Source organism: Neovison vison, chromosome 7 (genome assembly GCF_020171115.1).
Source record: "Neovison vison isolate M4711 chromosome 7, ASM_NN_V1, whole genome shotgun sequence".
Taxonomy (NCBI): domain Eukaryota; kingdom Metazoa; phylum Chordata; class Mammalia; order Carnivora; family Mustelidae; genus Neogale; species Neogale vison.
Genome location: NC_058097.1, coordinates 59,081,584 through 59,109,464, shown reverse-complemented (window position 1 = coordinate 59,109,464; position 27,881 = coordinate 59,081,584). Strand labels below are relative to the sequence as shown.

Here is a 27,881-nt window from a genome sequence, read left to right as displayed (position 1 = left end):
GGCTCACAGCCCCTTCCGGGTCCCTCCCGCGATCCCGGGTGCGTGATCCTCCCCACGACGAGAACCTGGCGGACAAGCCCGGCGGGCGGCACGGACCCACTCCGCGGTGGGTCCGGGTGAGCACATTGTCTGCGCCTTCGCGCCTCGCCGCTCCTGCCTAGCCCCTGAGCCGCGCGGGACCACGCCCGGCTCCGCGCTCCCAGACGCCTCCGCGTGGGAGGAGACCGAGGCAAGGAGGAGGGAGCAGATGGGGATGGGAACGGGGGAGGAGCTTGGAGGGAGCGGAGGGGAGAAATGGAGGGAAGGCTTGGAGGAAGGAGGGTGGAAGGGAGGAGGATAAGAAGGGAAAGACGGGAGGGGCTTGGAGGAGGGAGCGGGGAGGGCAAGAGGGAAGAGGACTGGGAGGGTAGGCGAGGAGGGGCTTGGATGCGGGAGTGGGGAGAAATGGGGGTGGGGAAGAGCTTGGAGGGAGGAGAAGAGGGGAGGGACTCTGAGAGAGGGGAGGAGGCAGGAGGAAAGGCCGGGGAGGCAGGCAGGGCTTGGGTGGAGGAGTGGGGAGTAGAGGGGAAGGGCTTGGGAGGAGGAGGAAGGGGTAAAGGGGGGGCAAGCGGGAGGAAGTGGGAGGAGAGGACTGGGAAGGAAGAGGGGAAGAGGCTTGGAGGGGCCGTGGGAAAGGGGGTTGGGGGGATAAGGGAAAGGAGGGGGGTGGGGAAGCGGTGGGGGGAGAGGGTAAGAGAAGGGTGGGGAAAGAAGAGGGGAAGTAAGGGGAACAGCCTCCCTCCGCAGTACGGAAAAGAACGAGGAGGTGATGCGTTGGAACCGGGTGGGTGCAGCATCTCTGGCCCCTGGTGCTCCTGCGCTCCGACCCCGACCTGTGTGGTTGCACCTCTGAGCCTCGGTTTTCTCACCTGCAGGAGACTGAGAGGAAGGAGACCTGCTGTAGGGTTGCTCTGTGGGTTGTACGCGTTCGTTCCCGCGGCGTTCCCGGAGGGCGCCCCGTAGAGGACCCCCTCCAGCGGCGCGGTCCGGCGGACCCTCGCGCGCTCGAGGAAAGGTTCTGCATCCGCCCTGCCCCGCGCGGCGGCCACTGGCCGCAGGTGGCTTTGAGCTCTTGAAATGTGGCCAGTGCGGCCGCTGCACTGAATTTGCGGTTGTGTTGTGTCTTAATTAACTTACGGTGTCATGGTTCTGCGTGGCTACCGGCTCCTGCTTTCAATGGGGCAGCCCTAACGTCTTAGGTCTCTTCACTGTATGGGCCGAGCTTCTCTTGCACTTGTTCGAGTGGGGTGGCCTCCTTCAAACCGCACAGCGCAAGACGGACGACAGCAATTCGCGCTCCCTGGAGCCCTTGGTGTGGACTAACCCACTGGCGCCTCACCACGTGTGTCTCGGGGTGCCTCTTGCTGTGTGTCTGGATGACTTTACTACTAGTACCGCTTACTGAGAGCGTACTATGTGTCCGGCCCCCGGAGAGACTCCGGACACCTCTGTAATGTCCTTTAACTGCAGGAGGAGGAGGCTTAGGTGTAATGAATTTGGGAAAGGCCAGAGGGCAGGGTCAGCAAGAAGGGGACGGCATGCGGTTGTGTTTTTGTCTCTACTTGGATCTAAGCTAGAAAATCCTGGAACTCACGGAGAATGGATGGGCAGAGCCAAGGTCACCTGCCCCGGAGGCTCTGCCCACCGCCCAAGGAGCGCCCCCCACTCCACCACACCGTCCCACACTACCTCTTCCGAGGAACTGGGACTGGGGTTTTTTCTTTTCTTTTGTTTTCCATTGCTCCTTTCTCTTTTCTGCCCCCTGCCTGCCTTTCCATTTTCCTTTAAATTTGTCTCATTTTGGATATTAAAAACGGCACCATCATTTTATTTTTTATTTTTTTCCAGCACCTGCTATCAAGAGTCTGTTTTCCTAGTCCTTGAATCCGCGCTGTCTGGATATCTTGCTTTGACCAACAGAATGTGGGAGAAATGATGCCGTAGGATTTTGTAAGTTAGATCTTTCAATTATGGATTTGCTCCCCCACACCACCAAGCAGGTCTCTGACACTGGCTGGGTGTTGGAGGCCCTGTCCACCTAAAGGAGGTGTTTGTTTGAAATAGCTAACTGGTACCTCCCAAAGTGATTTCTCTGTTGGCTCTCCCACCGCTGATGTCTCAGAACACCTCTCTTAATTACTGCCGCCCCCCCATCATGGGCAGCAGCCGGCTGTGAGCTCCTGAATTTTGAGATCTTAACTAACATGGGAGAAGGTCAAAGTGTGTGTGGGGGAGTGGTGAAGACTGCTCATTGTCCCCCAGTATCTCGCCTCGATAGTGCTAGAACCCCTAAGTTTGAGCGGCATTTCCCAAGCTCCCTTGCAGCTAGGTGTGGCCTTGCAACTAGGTTCGGTCCCTGGAATGTCTGGTGGCCCCAGGTGAGTGCTGTCAGGCAGTGAGTGTACTGCTGCATTCAGACTCTCGCCTTGCCACTCCTTCATTAAAGAACTTTGGGAAAGTGACTTAAATTCTCTACAGCTTAGTTTTCTCATCTGTACGGTGGGGAGAAGGGATAGCATCTACCTTACACGGTTGTTGTGAAGGACAAACAGAGTCTAGCGGTGGAGCATTTAGAGCAGTTCTTGGCAAATAGGCTCTCTTCCGTGTGGTCATTATCATTATAATACTTTTATTATCACCTCCTAAGGTTGATGTGAAGTTTAAGGACAACCCTGCTCCATGCGTGTTAGCAGAACAAGTCTCCCTACTGTCTATTGGTCTCCCAAGACCAGGGAGAGAGATACTGGGAGTAACCCCACTCACCAACACCCCCCCAGCATGACCACTCCCTGGGGGGGGAGTGGATTTTCCATTTCCTTCATCATGGATACTCATCCGCCCTGTAAATATTTCCCAAAGCATCAACATTCATGGGAGGAATCTTTCTTTTGCCCAAGTTTCTTTAAAGCTTGCCTACAGGGATGCGGTGTTTATTATAGGTGATGACCTGCTTCCCAGAGAGGGTGAGAGGTGGGAGAGAAGAGGAGGGCAAGGAGAGGCAGGTGTGAAGCTGGCATTTTTTCCACTGTCGAATTTAATGTTGCACAGGGAGGTTGGTGTGAGCAGAGGTGTATGAAAAGGAGGAGGAGGAGATACTCGGGTCAGGAAGGAGGCTGAGTGTTTTTTTTTTCTTCTTTCCCCTTTAGCGGTGGGAGAGTGGTCATCTAAGAAATAAGGTGGATGCTAATATAGGAAAATACTTTGATTTCCTGCATCTGCTGATAAGCAGGAACCTCAAGGGACAAGAGGCTTTGGGGTGAGCAGGGAGTCATTATTTCCAGAAATGTCCGAGCCCCTCCTCTGTGCCAGACCCGTTCTAGGAGCAGGGATTCCTGCAGTGAGCAAACCAAGGCCCTCCTCTTATGAGGCCACGAGTGCTAATTTCTGAGTGTGGTCAGAGATAATGAGGGGGAGCGTGAAGGGAGGCTGCTTCAGCTTTGGAGTCAGGGAGGATCTCTCTGAGATGGTGACTTAGAGCAGAGCCCTGAGGAGCAAATATACACAGTTAACAGCACGATGTCTGTACAGGTTATTAATCTATTGAGACGCTCCTGTGAAAGCAGGTGAGGAGTTGACGGGAGTCCCTGACCCAGCTGCCTTGTCCTGTCCTACAGGTCACCGAAAGGGTGCTGGCTGTCTGTGACTAAAATACTGGCTCCTACTGCTGTGCAGGTTGCTGATTTACTGAAATTCTTCAGTGGGAGAGACAGAACAAAGGTACTTACCCCATCTTACCTGAAACTGGGACCCTCATGGTTCCGTTCAAAAAGTAACAATGAAATTATACGAGCCACAAGGATAGTCTAGAAAATAAGTCAGCATGCCTCCCGTGCATTGACCACTCAGATTTCTTTTTTTTTCTTTTTAATATGTAGAGACATGACTTTTATTTTATTTTATTTTATCTTAAAAAGTGATTATTGGGGCGCCTGGGTGGCTCAGTGGGTTAAGCCTCTGCCTTTGGCTCAGGTCATGATCTCAGGGTCCTGGGATCGAGCCCTGCATGGAGCTCTCTGCTGAGCAGGGAGCCTGCTGCCCCCTCTCCTTTTGCCTGCTGCTCTGCCTACTTGTGGTCTCTATCTGTCAAATAAATAAGTAAAATCTTTAAAAAGGGGGTTTAAAAATATTATTTATTTTTAGAGAGAAAGTGAGCAAGCAGGGTGGAGCAGCAAAGAGAGAGGGAGAAAGAGTCCTAAGCAGACTCTGGGCTGAGTGCAGAGCCCGACTTAAAAAGTAGTTTTAAGCCACCATATCTCTCATGTCGACATTGTGTCCCTTTCTTTTTTCATTTTATCTTAGTTCTTTAAGTTTACCTACTTTTTTAAAAAAATTATTTTTTATTTACTTTCAGCATAACAGTATTCATTATTTCTGCACCACACCCAGTGCTCCATGCAATCCATGCCCTCTATAATACCCACCACCTGGTACCCTCAACCTCTCACCTCCACCCCGCCCCCCCCCACTTCAAACCCCTCAGATTGTTTTTCAGAGTCCATAGTCTCTCATGGTTTACCTCCCCTTCCAATTTCCCCCAACTCCCTTCTCCTCTCTAACTCCCCATGTCCTCCATGCTATTTGTTATGCTCCGCAAATAAGTGAAACCATATGATAATTGACTCTCTCTGCTTGACTTATTTCACTCAGAATAATCTCTTCCACTCCCATCCATGTTGCTACAAAAGTTGGGTATTCGTCCTTTCTGATGGAGGCATAATACTCCATCGTGTATATGGACCACATCTTCCTTATCCATTCGTCCGTTGAAGGGCATCTCGGTTCTTTCCACAGTTTGGCGACTGTGGCCATTGCTGCTATAAACATTGGGGTACAGATGGCCCTTCTTTTCACTACATCTGTATCTTTGGGATAAATACCCAGTAATGCAATTGCAGGGTTATAGGGAAGTTCTATTTTTAATTTCTTGAGGAATCTCCACACTGTTCTCCAAAGAGGCTGCACCAACTTGCATTCCCACCAACAGTGGAAGAGGGTTCCCCTTTCTCCACATACACTCCAACACATGTTGTTTGCTGTCTTGCTAATTTTGGCCATTCTAACTGGTGTAAGGTGGTATCTCAATGTGGTTTTAATTTGAATTTCCCTGAGGGCTAATGATGATGAACATTTTTTCATGTGTCTGATAGCCATTTGTAGGACTTCATTGGAGAAGTGTCTGTTCATACCTTCTGCCCATTTTTTGATATGATAAGTTTACCTACTTTTGTGCTATTTCTCATTATTCACTGGAGAGCTTATCTGATACAAAACTCAAAGGGGACAAAAGAATATATGACAGAAAAGCAGGGTTCTCTCTCTCTCTCTTCCAACACTGGGTTCTCTTCTGGCAATCACCACTTGGGAGCCTCCAAGAGATGTTGTCCGTGTACATATACACACACCCCCCCCGCATCTCATCGGATCCTAACAGGGCCAGCAAAGAAGGGAATCAGATGGTAGGACTGTCTTTCCCTTGGCTGGTGGTCTACATCCGAGGGAGGGTTTCCGCAGCAATCAACAATCTCTCACCATTGGAAAGGAGAGACGGGTTGGCTGCCCCAAGAATGGATCCAGGATCCTCTGGGGGAAGAGAACTGCCATAGAGACCCAGAACAAAGACCAAACAGAGTAGACACAGCCAACCTGTGTCTCAGCTCCCTCCCCTTGGGATTGGGCAGTCCTGGGGTGAACCTGGGGAGGGGAGCGCCTCTCCTGGTGTTGAAGAACTTCCAGAGAGAGTCTGCCCCACGGAGCAGGACAGGGACAGTTTCTAGAGCCAGTCTCTCATGTATGCATCACAAGGCTGCGATTTACTGGCTGCGTGAGCCAGGTGACTTGGTTTAATAGAAATCAGAAGGTGTTGGGCGTCAGGGCCGAGAAAGACTATTTCCAGCCTGTCTCTTGGAGGGGCACTCACCTTCTCCAAATCCCTTTTTAAATAATATTACTTTATTTTATTTCTGGACAGTTAATAAGTAAACATATTTTCTTTGTCAAAGGTCAGAACATATTGATAAAGCAAGACTTCCGATGGCTCTCACTTCGTCAGCGCAGCCATCTGCTCTGGAGGTGAGTAGCTGGTGGATTTGGGACGCACTGGGAGGCACTTTTCTTCCTCATGTATAGATGTGTGTGTGCCCAGAGAAATAGATGCAGCTTTTGTGTGCACATCTGGGAATCATTGATTCTGAGCTTCACCTTCCCTATCCGTAGAACAAACCTGGCTAATATTAGCCATCCCATAATAACAATGCCAAATATATATGGGTCTTTTACTATGATATATGCACTATTATGGCTGAACAGTTGCAATAATTAAATCTATGTGTCATATTTGTTTGATGCTAAGGTGCCTCCCCCTTTTTTTACATTCTAACATCTTTGACTTAGAAATATGCCTTCATATTGTCAGTATCTTTGGATTTTAGGATTTTAACTTTTTATCTTATAAGCAATACATGTGGAAGCAAAACTGTCACACTCATGGTGTACCATAGTCAGGAAGAAAAATTCGTTTGATCCCTGAGATTAACCAAATCTAACAGGGCCTCCCTGTCTGGTCCTGATCCCCAGATAATAAAACACTTGTTGTAAATCTGTAATCCGTGGTAAAAACAAAACAAAACAAAACAAAAACTTAAAACACCTGAGTTTTGCCTTGCTGAGACTTGATCTGTCTCCTGGCTTTGATCCTCATTTAACGGAACTACGGGTTTTTCATCATGAATGAATATGTGTAACCTTGAGAAACTTGCTAATCTTGTGAGCCTTTTCTCATAAGCATCGGTCGAGTTTTAAATTTGCTAAACTTTTTTGTATGCGTCTACTCATCCATAGAAAATATCGGACATTGTATTGTGTGTAGTTAGGATTTCATATGAGTGATGTCAGACTGCAACTGTGGCTCTGCAGTTTGCTTTTTTCCATGCGATGATGTGTCTTCAAGATCTTTCCACATCGGTCCACAAAGATCTATTTTGTTGTATGAAGTGAGGGTAAGGATATTACCCAACTGACCACGTGGAGAGGACGCATATTTCCTAAGCAGACTTGGCAACTCTGTCATTTTTCTCTTTCACCCCAGACACCCCACCACCACCACCACAGGGGAAACCCTGTAGAATAAACTGAAGGATTTTCAGTAGTAGCAAAATAAGAAGGTCTTAGGTGACAGATTGCCCTGGGTTAAATTCTAGCTGTTTGCAAGTTGAATTTGGGCCTTTCCCAAGAGATCTGAGGCTCCCAAATGATCAGTCTCTGGATACAACCTTAATGTCTGCTAGTTGGGGGAAAGACCATGCAGCAACATAGTGGAATTAATTCCCTGCAGTTTTGTTTTTACATTTTTTCAAGTTTTATTTATTTACTTGCCAGAGAGAGAGAGAGAGAGAGAGAGAGAGAGTAAGCACAAGCAGGGAAAGGGCAGGCAGAGGGAGAAGAACCTGACATGGGCTCCATCCCACGACCCTGGGATCATGACCTGAGCCGAAGGCAGATGCTTAACTGACTGAGCCACTCAGGCACCCCTCCTTGTAGTTGTTTAAAAGAATAAGTAGATTCTTCTTTTTGTGGAATGATCCTTGCTTACAGGATTCCTTGCTTGATGCCACAGCCCTGTTCTCTGGGCCACAGCCGAGGGACCAGAGTGGGGAACAGGTCAGCTGCCAGTGGAACAGTCTCATGGCAGAGTTCTGCTCAGTAAGGACTCCTTGATCTTAGATGACTCAACTGTGCAGACCATGAGCTGTATCCAGCCCACCCATGTGTCGGTTCAGTTCACTCATCTTTTTAATTTGATGAGTTGCCATCATTAAGATATTGGGATATTTTATGTTTACAAAACATCACTTTTTGTTCACTCAACCCTTGAAAAGAACATTCATAGAACATCCAGGGTGTGTCAAACAATGTTCTAAATGCTAGGGGCTCAGGGATGAATTAAAACCCCCAGCCCCTACCATCATGGAGTCTACATTCTAGAAGGGGAGGAAGGCAAGAAAGCAAGAATACATATAATGTAATGAGCTCCAGCTTCTTTAGTGAATTTGGAATATCACCCTCCAGGCCAACAGCTCCATGAGAAGATAGAAAAGTAGGTAAGAGTCAGACTTCAGTGACTGGAGCTGATCAAAGGGTTCATATCAGAGGCTCAAACCTTCCTGCTCTTTAAAAGGTATAGAAATAGTCTTCTTAGGAGAAGGGGTTATGCCTCCGGTATCCTGGCTGTTCCCTGAAATGGCCAGCACATAGTGGGTGCTTTTTGAACGTCTGTCTCTTGAGTGATCAGAGTAGCTGCAGCTTCCCTGGTGACCAGATTTTTGGGGAAAACAAACATATTCATCCATCCGTCCCAGAGTGGGTTGATCTTATGCCAGGGACTCATTCTTGTAGAATTTGGACAACTCAGAACTCACATAACTCAAGAATAGTCCTAACAAAAATGGTTGACATGTCTCTTCACTAGATAAAGTGATAATATAATAACAAGTATAGTTTATGATGTACACAATTCAAAAGTATGGATTTTATGGACTCTGAAAAGCAATTTGAGGGTTTTGAAGGGGCGGGGGGTGGGAGGTTGGGGGAACCAGGTGGTGGATATTAGAGGGCACGGATTGCATGGAGCTCTGGGTGTGGTGCAAAAACAGTGAATACTGTTATGCTGAAAAGAAATTAAAATAAAAAAACAAAAAAAGTATGTATTTTTTAAAGGAATTTTGAATTGTAAGACTACTTTTCACTTCAAAAAATACTCCCAATGCTCATGATTTCAAATGTTTATGATTTAGGTTAGCATAAAATATAGCCATGCTTGGGCCATGTGGGTGGCTCAGTGGGTTAAAGCCTCTGCCTTTGGCTCAAGTCATGATCTCAGGGTCCTGGGATAGAGCCCCGCATTGGACTCTCTGCTCAGTGGGGAGCCTGCTTCCTCCTCTTTCTTTGCCTGTCTCCCTGCCTACTTGTGATTTCTGTCAAATAAATAAAATCTTTAAAAAATATATAGCCATGCGGTATTTATATAAATCTACAATAATACCTTTCTTGTGACCCCACCTCATAACATAAAAATAGGGTCTTGACAATAATTCACATATACTTATGTAACACTCCCATTTCCCCTCAGCCCAAGGTAACCATCAGCCTGAATTCTGGGCACTTTCCCCCTGATTTTCTTTTTGTACGTTTCTCCCCTCAGAGATGCTCCGGAAACTCTGCGCTAATAATTCCATTCAGGTTGTAGTCAGGCCCTGCTGTCCTAAGAGCCAAAGTTGCCTCTTAAAAATGACTGCAGTTTTCTCCCTCATCTGCTTTCATCCTGCACTCTCCGAAGCCCAGAGAGCTTTGTTTCCAGGCAACAGCAGGGCTTTCCCCAGGCAGGTGGGTTCTTTGAAAAAGGGAGAGAGGGTGAGGGTGGCGAGGGGGAGAAAGTGGGGGAAGGGAGACATAGGGAGAGGGAGAGAAAGAAGGAAGGAGAGGGAGAGGGAGAGAGGGGCAGAGAGAGAGAGGCAGAGAGAGAGAGGGAGGGAGGGAGAGAGGCAGAAAGAGGGACATACAGAAAGAGGCAGGGCAGAGAGAAAGGGAGGGAGAGAGAAAGAAGGAAGGGAAGAGAGAGGCAGAGAGGGAGACACACATAGACAGAGGCAGAGAGAGAGGGAGACAGCGATGGAGGCAGACAGAGAGACACAGAGAGACAGAGTGAGGGAGAAAGAGAGGGAGGGAGAGGGAGAGAGACAGAGAGTGGGGGAGAGAGAGGCAGAGGGGAGCTAGAGCCCTTTCCAGCTAATCCCCCCAGAGGTTCAGCACCAAAGACAGCGCAGACCTGACCGGTTCAGCACCGCGGACAGTGTCAGGAGCCTAGGGCTCTGCTGCATACACATGCTCTTCTCCTCTCCTCCTGTTCCCTCCTCCTCTTCTTCCTTATTCTTTTTTCTTTTTTATTTTTTAAAATATTTTATTTATTTATTTGACAGAGGGAAAGAGATCACAAGTAGGCAGAGAGAGAGGAAGGGAAGCAGGCTCCATGCCTAGCAGAGAGCCCGATGTGGGGCTCAATCCCAGGACCCTGAGCTGAAGGCAGAGGCTTTAACCCACGGAGCCACCCCGGCGCCCCCCTTATTCTTTTTAAAATATTTTATTTCTTTATTTGAAAGTGAGCAAGAGAGAGCTGGAGAAGAGGCAGAGGGAAAGGGACAAGCAGACTCCCCAAACCCAATGTGGGGCTCGATCCCAGGACCCTGGGATCATGATCTGAGCTGAAGGCCGAGGCTTAACCCACCGAGCCACCCAGGAGCCCCTACATGTGCTCCTCTAAGCATTCCTGGGCCCACTCCACAGCCCTCACCCCCAGAATTTCTGAATGCTGATTTCTGGGTAACCCAGGTTCTCCTGGTCTTAGTCTTAAAAACAAAGGCATCAAATACTTAACATGCCCCAAAGAGAGTGTTCTGGGTTTTCTCACAAAGAAAGTGGGTCCTCCTCACTGCATTCACTACAGGGCACTTAGTTGTTCAGGCTCAGAGTCCAAAAGTGGTCCTTCATTCTTTCCTTTCTCCTACCTCCCAAATACTGCCCATCAGGGAGTTCTCCCAGCTCCATCCCCAGAGTATATCCTGAATCTGTCCACTGCTTTCCACTCCTATGGTCACATCACTTCAGTCCACCATCATCTTATGGTTGGTTTAGTCCAACAGCCTCCGAACTAATCTTTCCATTTTATCTCTTGCCTCTTCTGGAGTTTTTCCCACACAACAGTTCAGTCATGCCTTGAAAATGTAAATTGATTATATCACACCCTTCCTCAATGTCCTTCCCTAGTTTCGCAGTGCACCTACTATAACATTCAAAGATGTTGCTGTGGCTTTCAAGACCATGGATGGCTCTCCGATCCTGTCTCCCATTGCTCTCTCCCTTGCCCAACCACTCTGGTCACAGTGGCCTTCTTATTGTTCCTCAGGACCTTTGCACCTGCTGTTCTCTCTGTCAAGAATTCTTGCATCACTGGCTCCTTTTCACCGTTCGGGTCTTATCTCAAAATGCCACCTTTTCAAAAAGATCTCTCCTGACCACTCCCTTCTAGAGTGGCTTTGCAGTTACTATCCTGTTGATCTATTTCATGTAACTCAGAATGAACAAAACTATATTTTGTTCTATATTTATTGGTTTAGTTGTCTGCTTCATTTCACTAGAAGGTAAACTCCATTAAGCCACAGGCTTTGACTATCTTGGCACCTAGAACAGCAGCTACGACATAACAGCTGCTTAATGAGTATTTGTTGAATTGTTGAATGAGTGAGTGAATGAATGAACACCTAGCATTAATTTGCCTTTTCCCAGCTACTCCTGGAGCCCTAAAGAGATGTCAGCTGTACTTAGCTCCTGGTAGAAGGGCAGTCATAGGTACTGGTTGGGGGTTTGAGAGTGGTGTAGCAAGTCCCCGAGACCACCCCCAGATTTGATGATCCACTAGCAGGACTCACAGAACTCATTATATAGGCATACTCCTGATGATGATTATAGCGAAAGGGTAGAAAACACAGTCAGCAAAGGGGAAAAAGCTCACGGGCATCACATGTCTTCATCTTTCCATGGTCTCATGGTAATCAGAGTTTACTTCTTCACCCTTCAACTCGCCATGAAGAGTGAAGATGTGTCACAGCAACGGTGATGGTGAATTGGGGCCGATAATTCAATCTGCTACATCAAATGGCAGCTTCTAGCTATGATTTATTAATTTTTATTTTATTTCCATTTTTTTTTGTTATGAAGCGTGAAACCGGCTTTCCACTTACAAAGTGCTGCAAAGTTTTCTTTCAAGGGGCGCTTTTAAAAAAGAAAGTGCATTTATTTATTTGTTTGTTTGTTTTTAGAACATTTTATTTATTTATTTGACAGAGAGACAGAGATCACAAGTAGGCAGAGAAGCAGGCAGAGAAAGAGGGGGAAGCAGGCTCCCTGCTGAGCAGAGAGCCTGATGCGGGGGCTCGATCCCAGGATCCTGAGACCATGACCCGAGCCAAAGGCAGAGGCTTAACACACTGAGTCACCCAGGTGCCCTGAAACTGCATTTATTTAAAATAAAATTACTACTTACTAATATATGGATGTTATGCAGAAATGGATGCAGTTATAAAATGATTTCCATTTATGTGCAGATTTGGCCAAGATTGAGAAAGGGAAATGTAAGAGACTAAAGAAAGATCAGAGGAAGACATAGAATAGGATTCCAGACACACTATCTGGGGTAGGAGTCATTTCCTAAGAAGTTCTTCAGTAGCCTCTCCCCTGACCTCACTCTGGGGAAACCCCTCAAACTCGAGACTGTTGTTTTTTTTTTAAAGATTTTATTTAATATTTTGACAGAGATCACAAGTAGGCAGAGAAGCAGGCAGAGAGAGAGGGGGAAGCAGGCTCCCCGCTCAGCAGAGAGCCCAATGTGGGGCTCAATCCCAGGACCCTGGGATCATGACCTGAGCTGAAGGTAGAGGCTAGAGGACTGAGCCACTCAGGTGCCCCTCAATCCTCCCATATTCCTTTTTTTAATTTAAAGATTATTTATTTATTTATTTGACAGCTGGAGATCACAAGTAGGCAGAGAAGCAGGCAGAGAGAGGAGGAAGCAGGCTCCCTGCTGAGCAGAGAGCCCGATGCAGGGCTCTATCCCAGGACCCTGGAATCATGACCGGAGCCAAAGGCTGAGGCTTTACCCCACTGAGCCACCCAGGTGCCCCAATCCTCCCATATTCTTGCCATGTGTCTTCTGGACAAATCATGTAACCCCTTCATGCCTTAGTTCCCTTCTCTGCTAAATGGGGACAATAATACCCTACCACTTGGGGGCATTGATTAAAATGAAATAATGTTCATGTATGTGATGCCTTTGCTCATCCAACTGGTTGGATAAATGACAGTTATTTCCACTGTTTTTCTGGGAAACCAGGATTAATCAATGGTCTATTCATTCTGAAAACAAAGATCCTTACTTCACACTATCCAAAAAATTTCCAGAAGGTATAACAAGCTAAACATAAAAAAAGACTGTAAAGTACAAGGTTGGGGAGTCAGGTGTGTTGATCTGAGTGGAAAAAGTGAATGGCCTGGACTTTATCAAAATTCAGAACTTTAGGCCCTGTGTAAGCAAAGTGAAGAGATAAGTGACAGGCCAGGAGAAGATGTCTGCTACAGGCAGAGGAACAGGCAAAGGATCAGTAGCCGGAATATATAAAGAATGCCTATAAGTCAAGAAACAAAAGCCATACAAACAGAACGAGGCAGGGAGGGTATAAACAAGCAGCTAACGAACAGAAAATAAACCTGGTCAACAAACATGTAAGGTAATGAGATGCAAATAAGACCACGAAGAGAGAGACTTTCTTCCCACCTCTGACTTTATAAAATATCTAAAACTTTGATGTAGCTTCCACCAGAGCGATTTGGGAAGTAGTGATTGCATAAACCTTGAACAAATGATGATAGTAGCAACAATTAGGCACTGTTTCAGGCACATTACAAGCCTGGCTTATTTTCTAACAGCAGTCTTGGGAGGTGGTAAGCAGAATGGGAAATGGAGGCACAGAGACGCTAAGTGACACACCCAAGGACACACTAGTAGCAAACGGCAGGGCCAGCCTCTGACCCTTGGCAGTCTGGCCTCTGGACATCTCTGCCCCAACTCCTTCTCCTCCCTCCTACCCTGACCCAGGTTTGCAGAATAGAGAATCACCGAGGAGCCTGAGAAGGCTGTTGGCCTTGGCGCGCATCTGCAGCTGGGGATGTTGGGCATAACCTCCATACGCGTCAGTGGGGGAAGGACAGCTCATCCCGCTGTGGCCGACCCTTGGCAGGCACAGTACTACTCCTCCAGCAACCTCACCGCAGCCATGTTGTCCCTGTGGTCCCTCCGCTCCTTTCCCTACCCGCTGCAGGTCCCGGCTCCCGAGAGTGGAGAGGGGAGACGGCGAGAAGGCCGCCCACCATCCCCAGATCCCCCACGTCTCCCACCCCCACCCTCGAAGCCTCCGCGTCTGCGCAGCCGCGGTCGCCGCAGCTCCAGCTCTGCAGTGGCGGGACTGGGTCTGGTTGGGGAGGGTGAGTCCTCCGAGGGACCCCCGCGGGCGGGAGGTGGGGCTGGGGGCTCCGGCGGCGACCCGGGAAGCGCGCCGGTGACTGTGTGTGAGCAGGAATGTGTTTGGGGGTGGGACCAGAGGCGTTGCGAGGATGCCTGTCCGGGGAGGGGGCTCCCACTCCGCCCGCTGGGGGAGGGCTGGGCTGGGTCTGGGTCGGGTCTGCTCCCTCGCCCCGCCCGGACTGTCCCTCCGCCTGTCACCGCAGTTGGAATCCGGCCTCTGCGCGGGGAGGGGAATGGCCCTGCATTGCGCGCCCACCTGGGTCGCTGAGTGCACGTGCGCCCCGGTCTCGCGGGGGTCTCGGCGTCTGTGTCCGACCTCCCGGTGCGTTTAGCACGCGGAGTCTGTGTGCCCTCCCGCGCGCACACCTGCGCACGTGTGCGTTGTGGGTCTGGGCGCGCCTACCGCCCAGGTGGGCGCGGGGGTCCGGCGCCTTTGCGTCCCCGCCAGGCTCCGGCCTTGAGGACCTTCTCCGTCTGTGGAATGGGCGGAACAGTACCGGCAGAGGAGAAGGAGGGCAGGACTGCAGCGGGAAAGGTCACGGCGTGCGCCCCGAGGCCTGCCGCGCTGGCGCGCTCCCGGAACGGCGGCTGCCGGGGTTCCTGTCAGGGTTGCGGTGGCCGGTTGCTGCGGCCACACCTCCCTCCTTCATCCTCCGGGACTAACACGGAGGCGGTGAGGGGTGAATTCCTCCGCAGAGTGCTGTCTGTCCCTTCCCTCCTCCCTTCTCCATCCAGCCGGATCCAGCCTCTTATGAGCTGGACCCCCAGGCCCTTGTCTTCTCCGAGGTCACCTCTCTTCCCCGACCTGCCTTCCGCTCACGCTAAACACACGGTTATAGCTCATGTTAAAGGCAAAAACAGGCCCCCTACTCACGCTCTCTTTATAACTTTCCCATCATGAGCAATAGCTTTTTTTCATGGAAAATGTTGTTGACACGGCCTTTCCCCACCGTCTGCACACTTCCCGGCCCCCACTGTGCTCTGTGTGGCTTGCTGACATGGTGTCCTCCTTTTAAACGTCTGGAAGTGTTTTAAAATGAGGAAGATGTAATCTAAAACCATAGATTTCCAGTGTTCTCTCCAGAAATTAGAAGATAGGTGACCCTGGGTCCACGTTTTCACTGGGCAAGTATTAGCTAGGCTTCTTCAGACACAGACCGATCTCTCCTTTGCCACAGTCCCCACCACTCCCTATCGCCTCTGCCCATCCTGGCCATCAGTTGGCATTTGCTCAGGTTTTCCTTACAATAGAGAAGTATTTCTCTGCACCCCTGTTTCATTTTGAATTTCAAACAGTGAAGTAAAAGTGAGGGGGTGGGGGAGGGACGTTTTTATCTTTTTAGGTCTATCTCAATTTTGTTATCGGCGGAGCTCCTGGATGTTGAACCTTGCTGCTGGTGTTCCAGACACCAGGTCTGCTGCTCTGTTCCTTGTTCTCTGCTCGCTGTCCTCCTGCTGCAGGAGAACGTGAGCCACTGAAGGTATCGGGTTCACCCGCAAGGCCCAGTACTCAGCACAGGTCTGGCACAAAGTTCTGGCTGAGAAATGTTTTGGAGAAGTCATTTACATTCAAGCCCTCACGGTGGCAAGTGTTAATGAGTCCCGGCGGGAAGTGATGTCTCCGTTCAGCCTTGAGGTACGGGCAGTTTCTAGAAGCCAACACAGAAGTGCAAGGACGAGCCAGGCCGAGGAAAAACCTGTGTGTTCTTCCACTCGTCAGGTACTCACTATGTATGGAGTCTCCTTCGGTCTCAGCACAAAGCTTATGATGACTCGGTGAGGTCACCGCCATGTTCACTCCTTGCCAGGCTGGCAGCCGTGAGCATCGTTCTTCCCCCACCCTTGACAATTCCATGTGTGGTCCCAGCAACACCCATGCTACCGTTCCCCAACACTTTCCTTTCCATCCCTTCCCTTGTCTCTCTTCTAGCATTTTTTTTCCCAAGCCAAACTGTATCCAGCTTTATTAAAGATACTTTTCATAAACAATCATGGTATTTCAGGCAGGACATGGGCAGACAATCGTTAACAGTATACAACAACTTTCAAACTCCCTTCTTCAATGGACTACCAAAATCAGAAAGCCACTATAAAACCCAATGCAGTCTTCATGTGATGCTCGGAGCAGGGACGTTTAGAGTGAGGGTGGACAGTTCACATTTAGCATGTTGTTTAACAACTTTTCACATGCCGACCCTGACTTTCGGGAAATGAAATGAAAATGGCAGGATTATCCATCTGAAGATCCACGAGCTAAAAAAGGAACTCTTTTGAGGGACGCCATCTCAGTGGTGACACTTTGTCAAGTCCAGATTGCCTGACATACTGGGAACCATGTCTTGGGGGTCAGGTTCCAACAGGTCTCTGGGTTTAAGGGAGTCAAGTCTATGTTGAAGGCAGAGAGGGAGAAGAGGACATAAAAACTGAATTTTAGTTTTTTCCACGCCACCAAGGGGTTTGTACCCAGGCAGCTCATGTGTGTCAACGTCAAGGAACCCCTCCTCCTGGGAGCCAAGAGGAAGTTTCTCAAAACTAGGAGGGGAAGGTGTTTTTCCCCTTGTGTCAATCTAGCTTGAGAGATATTCTATTAGTGACATATGCCCTTCCCCCAAAACAACAATGAAGTGTTCTGTGTGCTAACAACATAGCTTAAAAAAAAAAAAAAGTAAAACAAAATTCTGCATTTTTATAAAACTTGATAAAAGATAGTATTTCAAACTGTACAGTCACCAGAAATACACAGTTATCAAAAATGCACACCCTTCACTTGGCATCTCCAGCACCTTCAGCTTTCTGTGCCTGGTCTGTTTTGGCATCTCCGTTTTCTGCAGGGTTATTCCCATCCTTGCTGGCATCAGCTTTCCCCTTTTTTCCTTTGGGTACCTTCTCTCCCTTCTTTGCAGGGGCCTTTTTAGGCTTGGGCTCTGGCTTTGGAGGAGCAGGTTTAGCAGATAACCTTGCAGATCTTCTCTGTGGCTCGTCCTTCACCTTGGCTTTATCTCCTTTAGCATCCCCCTCAGCCTTTCTCTTGGGCATGGTGGCGACGGGGGCGGGACGTAAGCGCTGGACGTGGGGATGCAGCGGCACGCGGGCTTTGGCCGGTCCGGGGGTCGTTCTCGCCTCTTCTTCTTCACACTGCTCCTCTTCTAGCATTTTTATTTAATCCCTGTGGTAGGCAGGAGGATGGTTCCCCAGAGATGTCCATGTCCTCATCCCCAGAACCTGTGAGTCTGTTGGTTTCAGGGTGAGGGCTGACTTGGAGATGGGGGTTGATCCTGGATTCTTTGTGTGGACCAAAGCGATCGCAAGGGACTTAAAAGTGGAAAAGTAGGGCGGGAGGGTCAGAATCACAGTGACGCAGCGGGAGAGAGACTCAAGTGGGCAATGTGGGCTGTAAAAGTGGCAGAAAGAGCTGCAGAACCAAGCAACGCAGGAGGCTTACGATCCTGGAGGAGGTAAGGAGACTGATTCTCTCCCAGAGCCTCCAGAAGGGACCCAGCCATGAGACAGCTGGAGTTTCTCCCAGGGGAACCCATTTCAGACCTCTGAGCTACAGAACTATAAGATAAGTCTGCATTGTCTAAAGCCAACCAGCTTGTGGTAATTTGCTACAGCAGCCATGGGAAACCAAGACAGTCTCAAACGCCATCCTTTTACTGTCAGAACTTGGTGAACATTGATGTCGAAGATGCTACAGAACCGGGTTCGAGCAACACAGCCACATGTGTACAACGTGCAAATCTCCAAACCACTCATTTACTTATAGATCGAAACAGGCATGTGCAGCAAACCACGAAGTTCCATGACATTTAACCAGTTCGTGTTTGGTTTCCATTTTCTGTCTTCGTGAGGTCTGAAGCACACAGAGCAGCGGGCACAGAGCATGTGAGGGGAGAGCTCAGTGAATTTGCACAAATGTTTTCACCCATGGGACTGCTACTCAGGTCAAGCTACAGAACATCTCCAGGACCCCAAGAAAGTGCCTTGCCCTCCCCTGTCCCCAGCCCGAGCCAGTAACTGATACGAACGTCAGTTTCTTTGCGTGTACCATATTTGCTTTTTAATGAATAAAATCACGCATGTGTTCTCTGTGTCCGGCTCTTCTCACGCAGTTTAGGACATGTATTTCCACACTCATCCATGTCATTGCGCGTGTTCTTTTTGTTTGACCCTTGATTTCTGAGTAACACTCCATTGTGCGAATGCACGGCGGCTTACTTGTCCGTCCTCTTACCGAGAGCCAGCGGGACTGTCCATGTACGGGAGCTGCTGTGCTTTACGGATCCGGTTGACAGCAGTGCCGCCCTGCGAGTGTCTTTGACGTGAGTTGTCCTTTCTCTGGAGGGAGGTGGTGCCTTCAGCTTCAGCAGATGCTTGTCAAGTAGTTTCCCAAGTGGTTGCTCCACGTACACTCCCACCAGACCCCTGAGTGGCCACACCTTTACGGTCTTTCTCAGTGAATTGTCAAAGGGAAACTTGGTTAGGAATGGAAAGCCACTACCCTCCCCCCCTTTTTTATGGTACTGAGGGTGAAGGTGACAATAAGCACAAGAAAGCAAACGAATATCTTTACCTCCTGGCTGGATGCTTGCTCTGAGCAGGAAGCTGCTTTCTCTGAGAGAGAGGACGGAGGTTGGGAGGGAAGGGAGGCAGATTAGCTCCAGACTAGACTGTCGCCTTCGGGTGGTGGAACCCCTCAAATCCATTAGGATGGATGTTATCAAAAAACCCAGGGTTGGGGCACTTGGGTGGCTCAGTGGGTTAAGCATCTGCCTTTGACTCAGATCATGATCCCAGGGTCCTGAGGTCGAACCCTGTGTTAAGCTTCCTTCTCATTGGGGAGCCTGCTTCTCCCTCTCCCTCTACCTCCTGCTCCTCCTGCTTGTGCTTTCTCCCTCGCTCGCTGTCTCTGAAATAAATAAAGTCTTAAAAAAACAAAACCTAGGAAGCAACAAGTGTTGTTGAGGGTGTGGAGAAAAGGGAACTCTTGTGCACCATTAGGAACGTGAGTTGGTGTGGCTCCTGTGGGAAACAGTATGGAGGTTCCCAGAAAAAAACTAAAAACAGAATTGCCCTACAGTCTAGCAATTCCACTTCAGGGCGTAGACCCCAGAAAGTGGAAGTAGGGTCCCAAGGGGTATCTGCACACCTGTATATTCATAGCATCATTATTCACAATGGCTATGACATCGAACAGACAAGCAAACGTGTTATTAAAAAGGAGGGAACCTCTGACGCGTGTTCCACCATGGATGGCCTTGAGGACATTATGCTGCATCATAGACGTAAAGTGGGGTGGTGGTACAGGGGCTGGGGGAGGGGGTCGTCGTTCAGTGGGGACAGAGTGTCAGGTGTAAGGAGGTAGGAGGAGCTGTGAATGTGTTCAGTACCACCGAGCTGTTGACCGGAAAACGGTTCCGAGTTTGAAGTTTGTGTTATGTGTATCTTGACTTAAATTTTTAAAAAGATTTTATTTACTTATTTGAGAGAGAATGAGCCAGGGAGAGTACAGAGAGAGTGGGAGAGGGGGAAGCAGGCTCCCTGCTGAGCAGGGAGCCCAAGGTGGGACTCGATCCTGGGATCTCGAGATCAGGACCTGAGCTGAAGGCAGAGGCTTAACCCACTGAGCCACCCAGGTGCCTCCAAAACTGAATTTTTAAAAAGCAATAGAAGAGGGTGCCAAAGATGGAGGAAACTCACCTCCTTGGGGTTCAGTGTTGTTTGGTCCTGGACTGTCCTGGAGGAGGGAAAGCATAGGGACTGTGGCGAGGGAGAACTTGAGGCCATGTCCAGAGTGGGCCCTGTCCTGCTGGGTGGGGCATTGAAAGCCTCCAGACCAGGGGGGCTCCTGAGGATTGTGAAGCTGGCGGGATGGACTGGGGGGTGTGGTGAGGGGAGGGGACCATTGGGGTCAGTGGTGGAGTGGACCAGAGTGGGAGACTAGAACAGAGTGGGGACAGTGTTTTCTAGTACAAGAGCAGGTGCGGGTGAGGAGACAAGTGGGCAGCGATGCCTGCGGAACCCGGTAGGGACAGTGGTGGAGGCCTGTCAAGAAGGAGGAAGGCTGTGCTGGGGGCTGGGGACAGAGGGTGCAGGTGTCTGGGGAAATGCATTCAGATTTGAGTTTCGAGAGTTTGGGAGTCACCCCTGTCCATAGAAGACCTACCTGCTAATTTGTAATGCAGAAGCAATGACACATTCTGCATATCCACAGCGTATATGTTAGTTTCTGATAAGAAAGCATTTCAGGTCTACTCACGGGCACAGGAACAGACCCAAGAGCTGCGTCTCCCCATTTGCCAGGTTTGGAAATCATCCTTTGTTTGCTCTGATCCCTTGTCTCTGTCTTTTCCCTTTACTGTAGAAGTATTTTATTTTATTTCATTTCATTGTATTATTCTATTTCATCTTACTTTATTTTAAAGTAGGTTCCACACCTAATGTGGGGTTTGAACTCACAACCCGGAGACCAAGAGTCAGTTGCTGTATGTACTGAGCCCACCAGGCGGCCCTGCGGAAGTATGTTAGCGCGAATCCCAGCCATCGTGTCAACTCACCCTTACACAGGTCAAAAAGATCTCTAAAAAAATAAGATGGATACTTTCTTACCTGTCCCTAAGACCATTTCCACACCCAACAGAAGGAATGAGAAGGCCTGACATCATTGAATACCCAGTTCACAATCAATTGCCTTGATTGCTCTAAAAAAATTTTTTTTTTCCATAACCATGTTTCTTTGACTCTGACTCCAAACACGGTCCCCTCGTGCTTTTGCCTGCTCAGTCGCTAAACTGTCTTTGAATCTAGACTGTGTGCCCTGTGGCTTCTAAATTTCATACAACAATTTTTATTTGTATAAACCTAATTAAAGGCCACCTGGGTGGCTCAGTGGGTTGGGCCTCTGCCTTCAGGTCGGGTCATGATCTCAGGGTCCTGGGATGGAGCCCCACATCGGGCTGTCTACTCGACAGGGACCCTACTTCCCCTTCTCTCTCTTTCTGGCTTTCTGCCTACTTATGATCTCTCTCTGTCAAATAAATAAATAAAATCTTTTTTAAGAACCTAATTAAAGAAGAAAATGCTTTAAAAAGATTTTATTTTCCCTATACCAAGAGAATTTAGTCCTTTTCAAAAAATAACTATTCGCAAGGGCTGTTGTCGGCAGGTTAATATAATGCAAGGCTGATAATGCATACGGTTCCCTAGAATCAGAACATAAACTAGCTCTAGAGTCCCAGGGTAGGGGGTAACCCAGTGTAGTTCCCATACTCCTGGAAGACAGACTCCTGAATTTTGGGTTGAGAAGATCTAGAATGAGAATACTCAAGAACGTTTCATTTTAAATTAGACTTTTTCTCCCCCAACCTGGGGAATGCTTCTTGGTTTTCTTTTATGCCAACAAGAGAAAGGTGAGGCTGCTGGGGGCTGCTGGGAAGACTGTGGCCCTTTTCTCTGTAGCAAGAGGGATTCTGGGGGCTACTCTGTCTTCCTAAAACCTTGCGGCTCTGTGTGTTGGGTGTGGAATAAACTTGTGTGTGGATGAGGTACTCTCTGGCCTCCACCTCAGAACTCCTATTCCCCTTCTCACTTTATTTGTCCCCTGGGCACTTAGACATTGGCATGCCGTCCTTCTCTCCCACCTGGGTCTCCGCAGGAACGCAAGACTCCCAGGAGCAGGGAGCCTGCTTCTGTCACTGCTGGGTCTCTGGCACCTAAAAATGGTGCCAACACACAGATGGCACTCTGTAAAGATTTGTGGAATGACAAAAAGTTTGTCAGCCCCCAGGTGCTGAATCCCGTGCCCCAGGAACCCAGCGGGAGCAGGAGGAGAAGGAGAGACTCGCCTTGGAAACTCTACGTCCCAGAAAGATGCAGAACCTCAGGCCGGAGCAGATCCGAGGGCTGCTTGAGCCGGAGAGGGCCAAGACGCTGCTGCCCCGGGAGACCAGGGCCTGGGAGAAGCGCGCTGCCCTCACCAAGGACTGGGCAGCTGTGGAGGTTGGGGCCCCTGGCGGTGACGGTGACCTGAAAGGTGAGGGGCAGGCGTCCCGTGGGCGGCGGGGAGGTTGGGGGAGGTTGTGGCTGAGCCTCAGGGAAGACCCAACACTCCTTCCTTCACTCATTTGGGGGACAGCTATTTATGGAGACCTGTGTCCATCAGCCTTTGCTGGGCAGCAAGTGGCCCCGAAACTTAGTTGCTTAAAGCCACAGTCACTCCTCTGCTCAGGATTCTGAAGGTCAGCATATGACATGGGCTCAGGGGACGGTTCTCCCGCCGCCCGCGCCCGCATTTGCCTGAGTCGCCACCGACCATGAGCTGGCGGAGGCAGCCGGTCGACCTCACGTGCATCTGGCCGGTATGAGGGTGCCTACTTGGGGCTGCTGTCTCCGCAGGCCAGCCCGGGCGCATTCTCTTGGGGGTGGTTGCGGGGAGAGTGGTGGAGCTGGCCACCCAGTTGCTCACAGGCTGTCGGTCAAAATCAGCTACGTGGTCAAGTTCAGCATCCTGAGGGCGTGGGGTGCCCAGGGCTGTGGACACAGGGATCAACAAACAAGTGGAAGGCCATGTGGGACAAAACCCACCAGAGGCACCTACTGCGTGCTGGGGGCTCGGGATCCAGCAGCCAACAGGATGGCCCCATAGAGCTGATTTTAGTGGAGAAACAGACAATAAACAAGGAATGAAATTAAAAGAAAAGTAATGTCTGACGAGAGCTCTGAAGATGGTAAAGTGGGGTGATTGATGGAGAGGGACCCAAGGGTGGTCAGGGCCGGCGAGAGAGGCAGGAGAAAGGGTCGTGTATTCCAAGAGCTGGGGGTTGCTGTGTGGACACCCAGGCCACTCTGGCAATGACCCCGTGGTGGCGACAAGCTTGCTGTGTTCCTGGAGGCTGTGCTGAACAAAGCAGGGACACGGGGGAAGAGGGTAGAGACCAGCCTGGGCCAGCAACATCCTGAGACCACAGCACAGAGTGTGTTATTTGAATATTGGGAAGCCACGGGAAGGTTTCGAAGAGGAGGACGACAGGATCTCATTTGTGTTTTGAAAAGGTTCTGCTAACTCATGGGTTCTCAACTGGGGGTGATGTTATCCCCTGCCTCCCCTTCCCAGGGGATGTTTGATAAAGTCTGGAGTTTGGGTTATCTGAAGGGAAGATGCTACCACCACATCACAGAGGTCAAGGACCCACCCCCACCACAAGGAGTTACACAGGCCCCAAGGTCAATGGTGCCCAGGCCGAGACAGCCTGCATCCGGCTGTGTGCACAGATGAACCGTAGGACGAGGAGGTCAGAGTAGAAGCTGAGAGGACAGATAGGGGTTTCCCACAACTGTCTGGGAGAGAGAGGACCTAGGTGTGTGTGGCAGTAGTGGACATAAGTGCAGAGATTTGAGACACATCTGGGAGAGAGAATCAAGAGTTGTTGCTGGTGGGCATGGGGAGGGGAGGACAAGAGAGACCACCAGGATAACTGCTGGGGTTTGGGCTCAAACAGCTGGACCAAGGGACCTCCTCCCATCGGGGACAAGCAGGCCTGGGACTGGGTGTGGATGGTATGGGTGTGAGTTCTGGCAGTGGGGAGGGGGTCCTAGTGGGGCCTGGTTGCGGGGAGAGTGGACAGTGGCGCTCTTCAGCCTGGCCCGTGCTTTCCAGCTAAGGAGCCAGAAGGTTGTTGACATTTGAATGTGGGAAGATGTCTCCACTGGGCCAGCCTGCTGCTTCTCGGCTGATTCCGCACTTTCCCCTCTGCTCCCTCACTTGGTTTATGCAGGAGGCCTGTAGAGAAGGGTAGTTTCACCCATCTGACAGGTGAGGGAACAGAGAGCCAGATGGCAGATCACAACAGGTAACACACTCTAAGTCTTCCAGGACATGACAGAAATAGGATCAGACTTCAGGTCTGGTGTTCTCTGGCCAACTGGGTCAGAGTGTGTGCGCGCAAGGGTGACAGGAAGGAGAACGGGGCTGGAGGGACGGGCAGACAGGGCCTGGCTGCCTGGTCACTGACTCGTGCCTCCTGTCTCCTCTACCAGGCCTGTCTTCTTCAGAACCCGGACTGGCACAGGAGTGGAACGCGGTGGAGGGAGATGAGTCAGAGGACTCGCAGGTAAGCTGGGGGTTCCCTCCTCTTTCACAGATGCCCACCCCCCCCCCGCAGACCTCAGTGGGTGGTCCCAATTTCTCCGCCTGCTTGGGGCTGTGAGCTCCAAGCTGTGTCCCATGGGAAAGAGGACATTGTCCTGCGGTGGTCAGACATGGAAGGGGGGGGTCCCCATGTGATGTGGAGACACATACCCTCCAGCCCTGCACTCAGAAGCTCGTCTTCAATTAGCCATTCATTCGCCTGCCTCCTCGTTCACCCATCCACACTGTCATTTGGCTGCTCCCCCACATACGCACTCTGTCCCTCTGTCCCTCCATCCCTCAGTAGCCCCGTCCGTATGTTCATCTACCTCCTCTGTCTCACATGTCTTCTTCAGTTGCCATATATCTTTGGAGACATTTTTTCCCTTGGAAAATTAGACTACTTGGGATTTCTGTGCAAGGGATTTGTGGAGGGAGCTGTGCTCCCAGGAGGAACCTGTAGGTGGTGAGGGAAGCTGGAAGGACTGAGAGGGAGTTTAGTTGGGGTTCAGCCTGGGCCCAAGCTCAGGAGCAGCTCTGGAGCCTCAGTAGTCCTTGTCTTCCTCTGAGCGAGCGGGGATCCTGTTAAGCCCCATCACGGGTGTGGACGACCTCCCGTGTTCTTCCCTGGGGAGGTGGCTCCCATTAGTGAAGGGCATTTCTCAGAAGGGGCAGGCATAGACCTAAGCCGTAAACCATGGCTAGCCGCCCATATGCAGAACAATTGGGAACCACTGTTGGGTCTATTATTAGTGGTCCGGTGTGTGTGTGTGTGCGCGCGCGCGCACTAACCTTCTGCATTGCAGATGACCTGTATTTATTACGCTTTCTTAACTTCATACTCGGCTTTAAAAAGTTGTCCTAAGTATTTCCAGTAAAATGCCTAGATCTGTGAGTGTGTATATACGTGTAACCAACACCCCAAATGAAGATTTTGAGTGTTGCCATTTTCTCAGGAAATCCCTTCCTCTTCCTTTCTGGTCTCTCTCACTCCCTCACCCCAAGGCAAACACATTTCTGGTTTCTGATAGGTTAGTTTTGCCTGTTGTTGAGCTTCCTATAAACAGAGCCCTACAATAGCTCTTATATGTTTCTTCAAACCTCCAAAAAGAGATCGTAGCGAAATTACTATCCTACCATATGGTATCTTCATCATAAATATTCTGGATAACTCTCTGTGTTCATATACATATTGATCACCTTTGTTCTTTCTTTCTTTTTTTTTTTTAAAGATTTTATTTGTTTATTTGACAGACAGAGATCACAAGTAGACAGAGAGGCAGGCAGAGAGAAAGAGAGGGAAGCAGGCAAGCAGGCTCCCCGCTGAGCAGAGAGCCCGATGTGGGACTTGATCCCAGGACCCTGAGATCATGACCCGAGCCAAAGGCAGCAGCTTAACCCACTAAGCCACCCAGGCGCCCCACCTTTGTTCTTTCTTAAATTCACGTTTTATAGCTGCCAAATACTTTGTAATGTGCTGTGTTGTATCCATTTCCCCAACTGAGGAATTGTCAGATTTTTGGTGCTGTGGTTGCCACGGAAAAGTAAATATTTGTCAAGTTGTCCTATTTTTCTATAGTGTGAATTATGAGGAACTTTATAAAAATCTGTATTTTCTGGTCCTATCCAAGATTTATTGCATCAGAAAAATCCAAGGGGGAAACCTCGATATTTGAAGAATATCCTCCAAGTTTTTCTGGGTCTTTACCGTGTCTTACAGCTGCTTGTGTTGGACGTTTCATAGTATCTGCTGCATCCACTTCTCTTCTTCATCAGGATTTTTTTTTCATGTCGCCACTGACTTTCCAGATAACTCACTATTTCATATCCATTTCCCAAACTTCCCTGATATTTTAAGACCTGTTGCACTGTGCTCATCACTAATCTGGAGAATTGTCGCCATTGACCATTTTGTCTTCCATCCTTCATCCTGGTATGTCTTTCCACTCCTGTGTTCATTTGACAAACGTGTACGGAGCTCATAACCCTATACCGGGCAAGAAACAATGGTGGCCCCTCTGTTTCTAATATACTTTTTCCCCCCTCTGTTCCAGGGCTTTGTGGAGTGGTCGAAAGCTCCACAGCAAACCACCATAGTCTTGGTAGTGTGTGTCCTGTTTTTGTTCCTGGTGTTAACAGGGATGCCTATGATGTTCCACATTTAACTACGATGAGGACGATTGTTCTGAAATTGGTCACTCTTTCTTGTTAAGGAAACATCTTGGTTAAAAGTCAGCAATAGGTTTATTAGCAAATGCCTTTTAAACATCCATCAAGATAATTTTTTAAACAGATTTTATTTATTTGAAAAAGAGAGAAGAAAAGAGAGCACGAGAGTGGGGAGGTTCCGAGGGAGAAGCAGACTCCCCGCTGGGCAGGGAGCCTGATGCGGGACTCGATCTAGGATCACGACCTGAGCGAAAGGCAGACACTCAACCAACTGAGCCACCCAGGCACCTGATGATTTTTTTTTTTAATTTAACCTCCTGGGGTGAGATTTTGCATTATGGTATTTCATCGAACTTAAGACATCGTTGATTGTAAAACACATATTATTTTATATACAACTGAGAAGAAAAGCATGCTGCTTCATGGTAGGATCCCACCAACTGGAAGCTGCTTTCCAGCTTCAGAGAGGATGAAAAAAACGTGCAACTTGGGACTGATGAAATCTGGTAGACTCCTCAATGTCACATCATCTTGGTAGTCTTAGGATCGTGGTAGGCCAGTCTTTCCAGACTCTGAATTGTACTTCCTGATATTTTATGTGCGACCCTTGCCTCTCTTCATATGTAAGATCAGTGCTATCTTTGTCACGTTTTGGTAACATGGCGAGGCTTGCATCATAGAAGGACGTCCCTTTTATTGTTGTCTAAGCCTTGGAGTAGTTTCTGTAGCTTAAGGAGTATCACTTCCTTGACATTTTGAAGGAATTCACCAGGAATCAGGGTCCTTTGCTCTGGGGAGAATGTTTCAGCTAATTCTTGGGGGGCTTTCTCAGTTTCTTCCCATGCTCTTGACTTATGAATACTTTTTACTTCATAAATTTTGGTGGATTTCTAGTGATTTTTATGCCCTAGGAAATTCTTCATTCCATTGAACTTTTCAGATTGTTAGCTGAATTATGAATACTATTCTTTTTTTTTTAAAAGATTTTATTTATTTGACAGAGACACAGTGAGAGAGGAAACACAGGCGGGAGAGTGGGAAAGGGAGAAGCCGGGAGTCCAATTCGGGGCTCCATCCCAGCACCCTGGGATCATGACCTGAGCTAAAGGCAGCCACTAAACCAACAGAGCCACCCAAGCGCCCTATGAATACTGTTCTATAATTAAATGAAAAACTTCCCTTATTTTGTTCTCTCTTTTCCCTTTCAACTTCTGTTTGTGGTTGACCCATTATTAGATTTATCAAAGTTTTACCTCATCCATGATTACTTTTCCAAGGACTAGCATTGGGATTTATTTATGCCCATATTTCTATAGTTTGTGATTTTATTATTTCCTTTGTTTTTATGTTGAGTAGTTAATTCATTTATAATCTCTTTTTACAAAATTACTTGCTGAAGTAGTGTACTTAATAATAAATTAC

The 27,881-nt window shown here is 49.0% G+C and overlaps 2 protein-coding genes across 5 annotated transcripts; one reads left to right on the top strand and one right to left on the bottom strand.

Annotated features, from left to right (window-relative positions):
• Positions 1 to 384: 384 nt before the first annotated feature.
• On the top strand, positions 385 to 26,632 carry SMIM17 (small integral membrane protein 17). Of its 4 annotated transcripts, none has more exons than XM_044257559.1 (7): positions 385 to 406; positions 1,888 to 1,989; positions 3,654 to 3,756; positions 6,039 to 6,108; positions 21,944 to 22,196; positions 24,200 to 24,273; positions 26,345 to 26,632. In XM_044257559.1, the coding sequence occupies exons 4-7, from the start codon at positions 6,070 to 6,072 to the stop codon at positions 26,453 to 26,455; spliced, it is 477 nt and encodes a 158-aa protein (XP_044113494.1). In that variant the 5' UTR covers positions 385 to 406; positions 1,888 to 1,989; positions 3,654 to 3,756; positions 6,039 to 6,069; the 3' UTR covers positions 26,456 to 26,632. The 4 variants fall into 4 exon arrangements, with proteins under 4 accessions (XP_044113494.1, XP_044113492.1, XP_044113495.1 ...); XM_044257557.1 differs by lacking the exon at positions 385 to 406 and adding an exon at positions 751 to 823; XM_044257560.1 differs by lacking the exon at positions 385 to 406 and having other exon boundaries at positions 1,878 to 1,989.
• Positions 16,106 to 17,299, bottom strand: LOC122912157 (non-histone chromosomal protein HMG-17). The gene has a single exon (XM_044257563.1). It carries the CDS (start codon positions 17,198 to 17,200, stop codon positions 16,928 to 16,930), a length of 273 nt encoding a protein of 90 aa, XP_044113498.1. The 5' UTR covers positions 17,201 to 17,299; the 3' UTR covers positions 16,106 to 16,927.
• Positions 26,633 to 27,881: the final 1,249 nt, after the last annotated feature.

What these genes read in the sequence shown, in the direction of transcription:
- LOC122912157 (XM_044257563.1), bottom strand. Translation starts at nt 17,200, where the DNA reads ATGCCCAAGAGAAAGGCTGAGGGGGATGCTAAAGGAGATAAAGCCAAG.
- SMIM17 (XM_044257559.1), top strand. Translation starts at nt 6,070, where the DNA reads ATGGCTCTCACTTCGTCAGCGCAGCCATCTGCTCTGGAG. An exon ending in CGGTGACGGTGACCTGAAAG is followed by an intron (nt 22,197 to 24,199) that starts GTGAGGGGCAGG and finishes CTCCTCTACCAG; the next exon opens with GCCTGTCTTCTTCAGAACCC. An exon ending in ATGAGTCAGAGGACTCGCAG is followed by an intron (nt 24,274 to 26,344) that starts GTAAGCTGGGGG and finishes CCTCTGTTCCAG; the next exon opens with GGCTTTGTGGAGTGGTCGAA.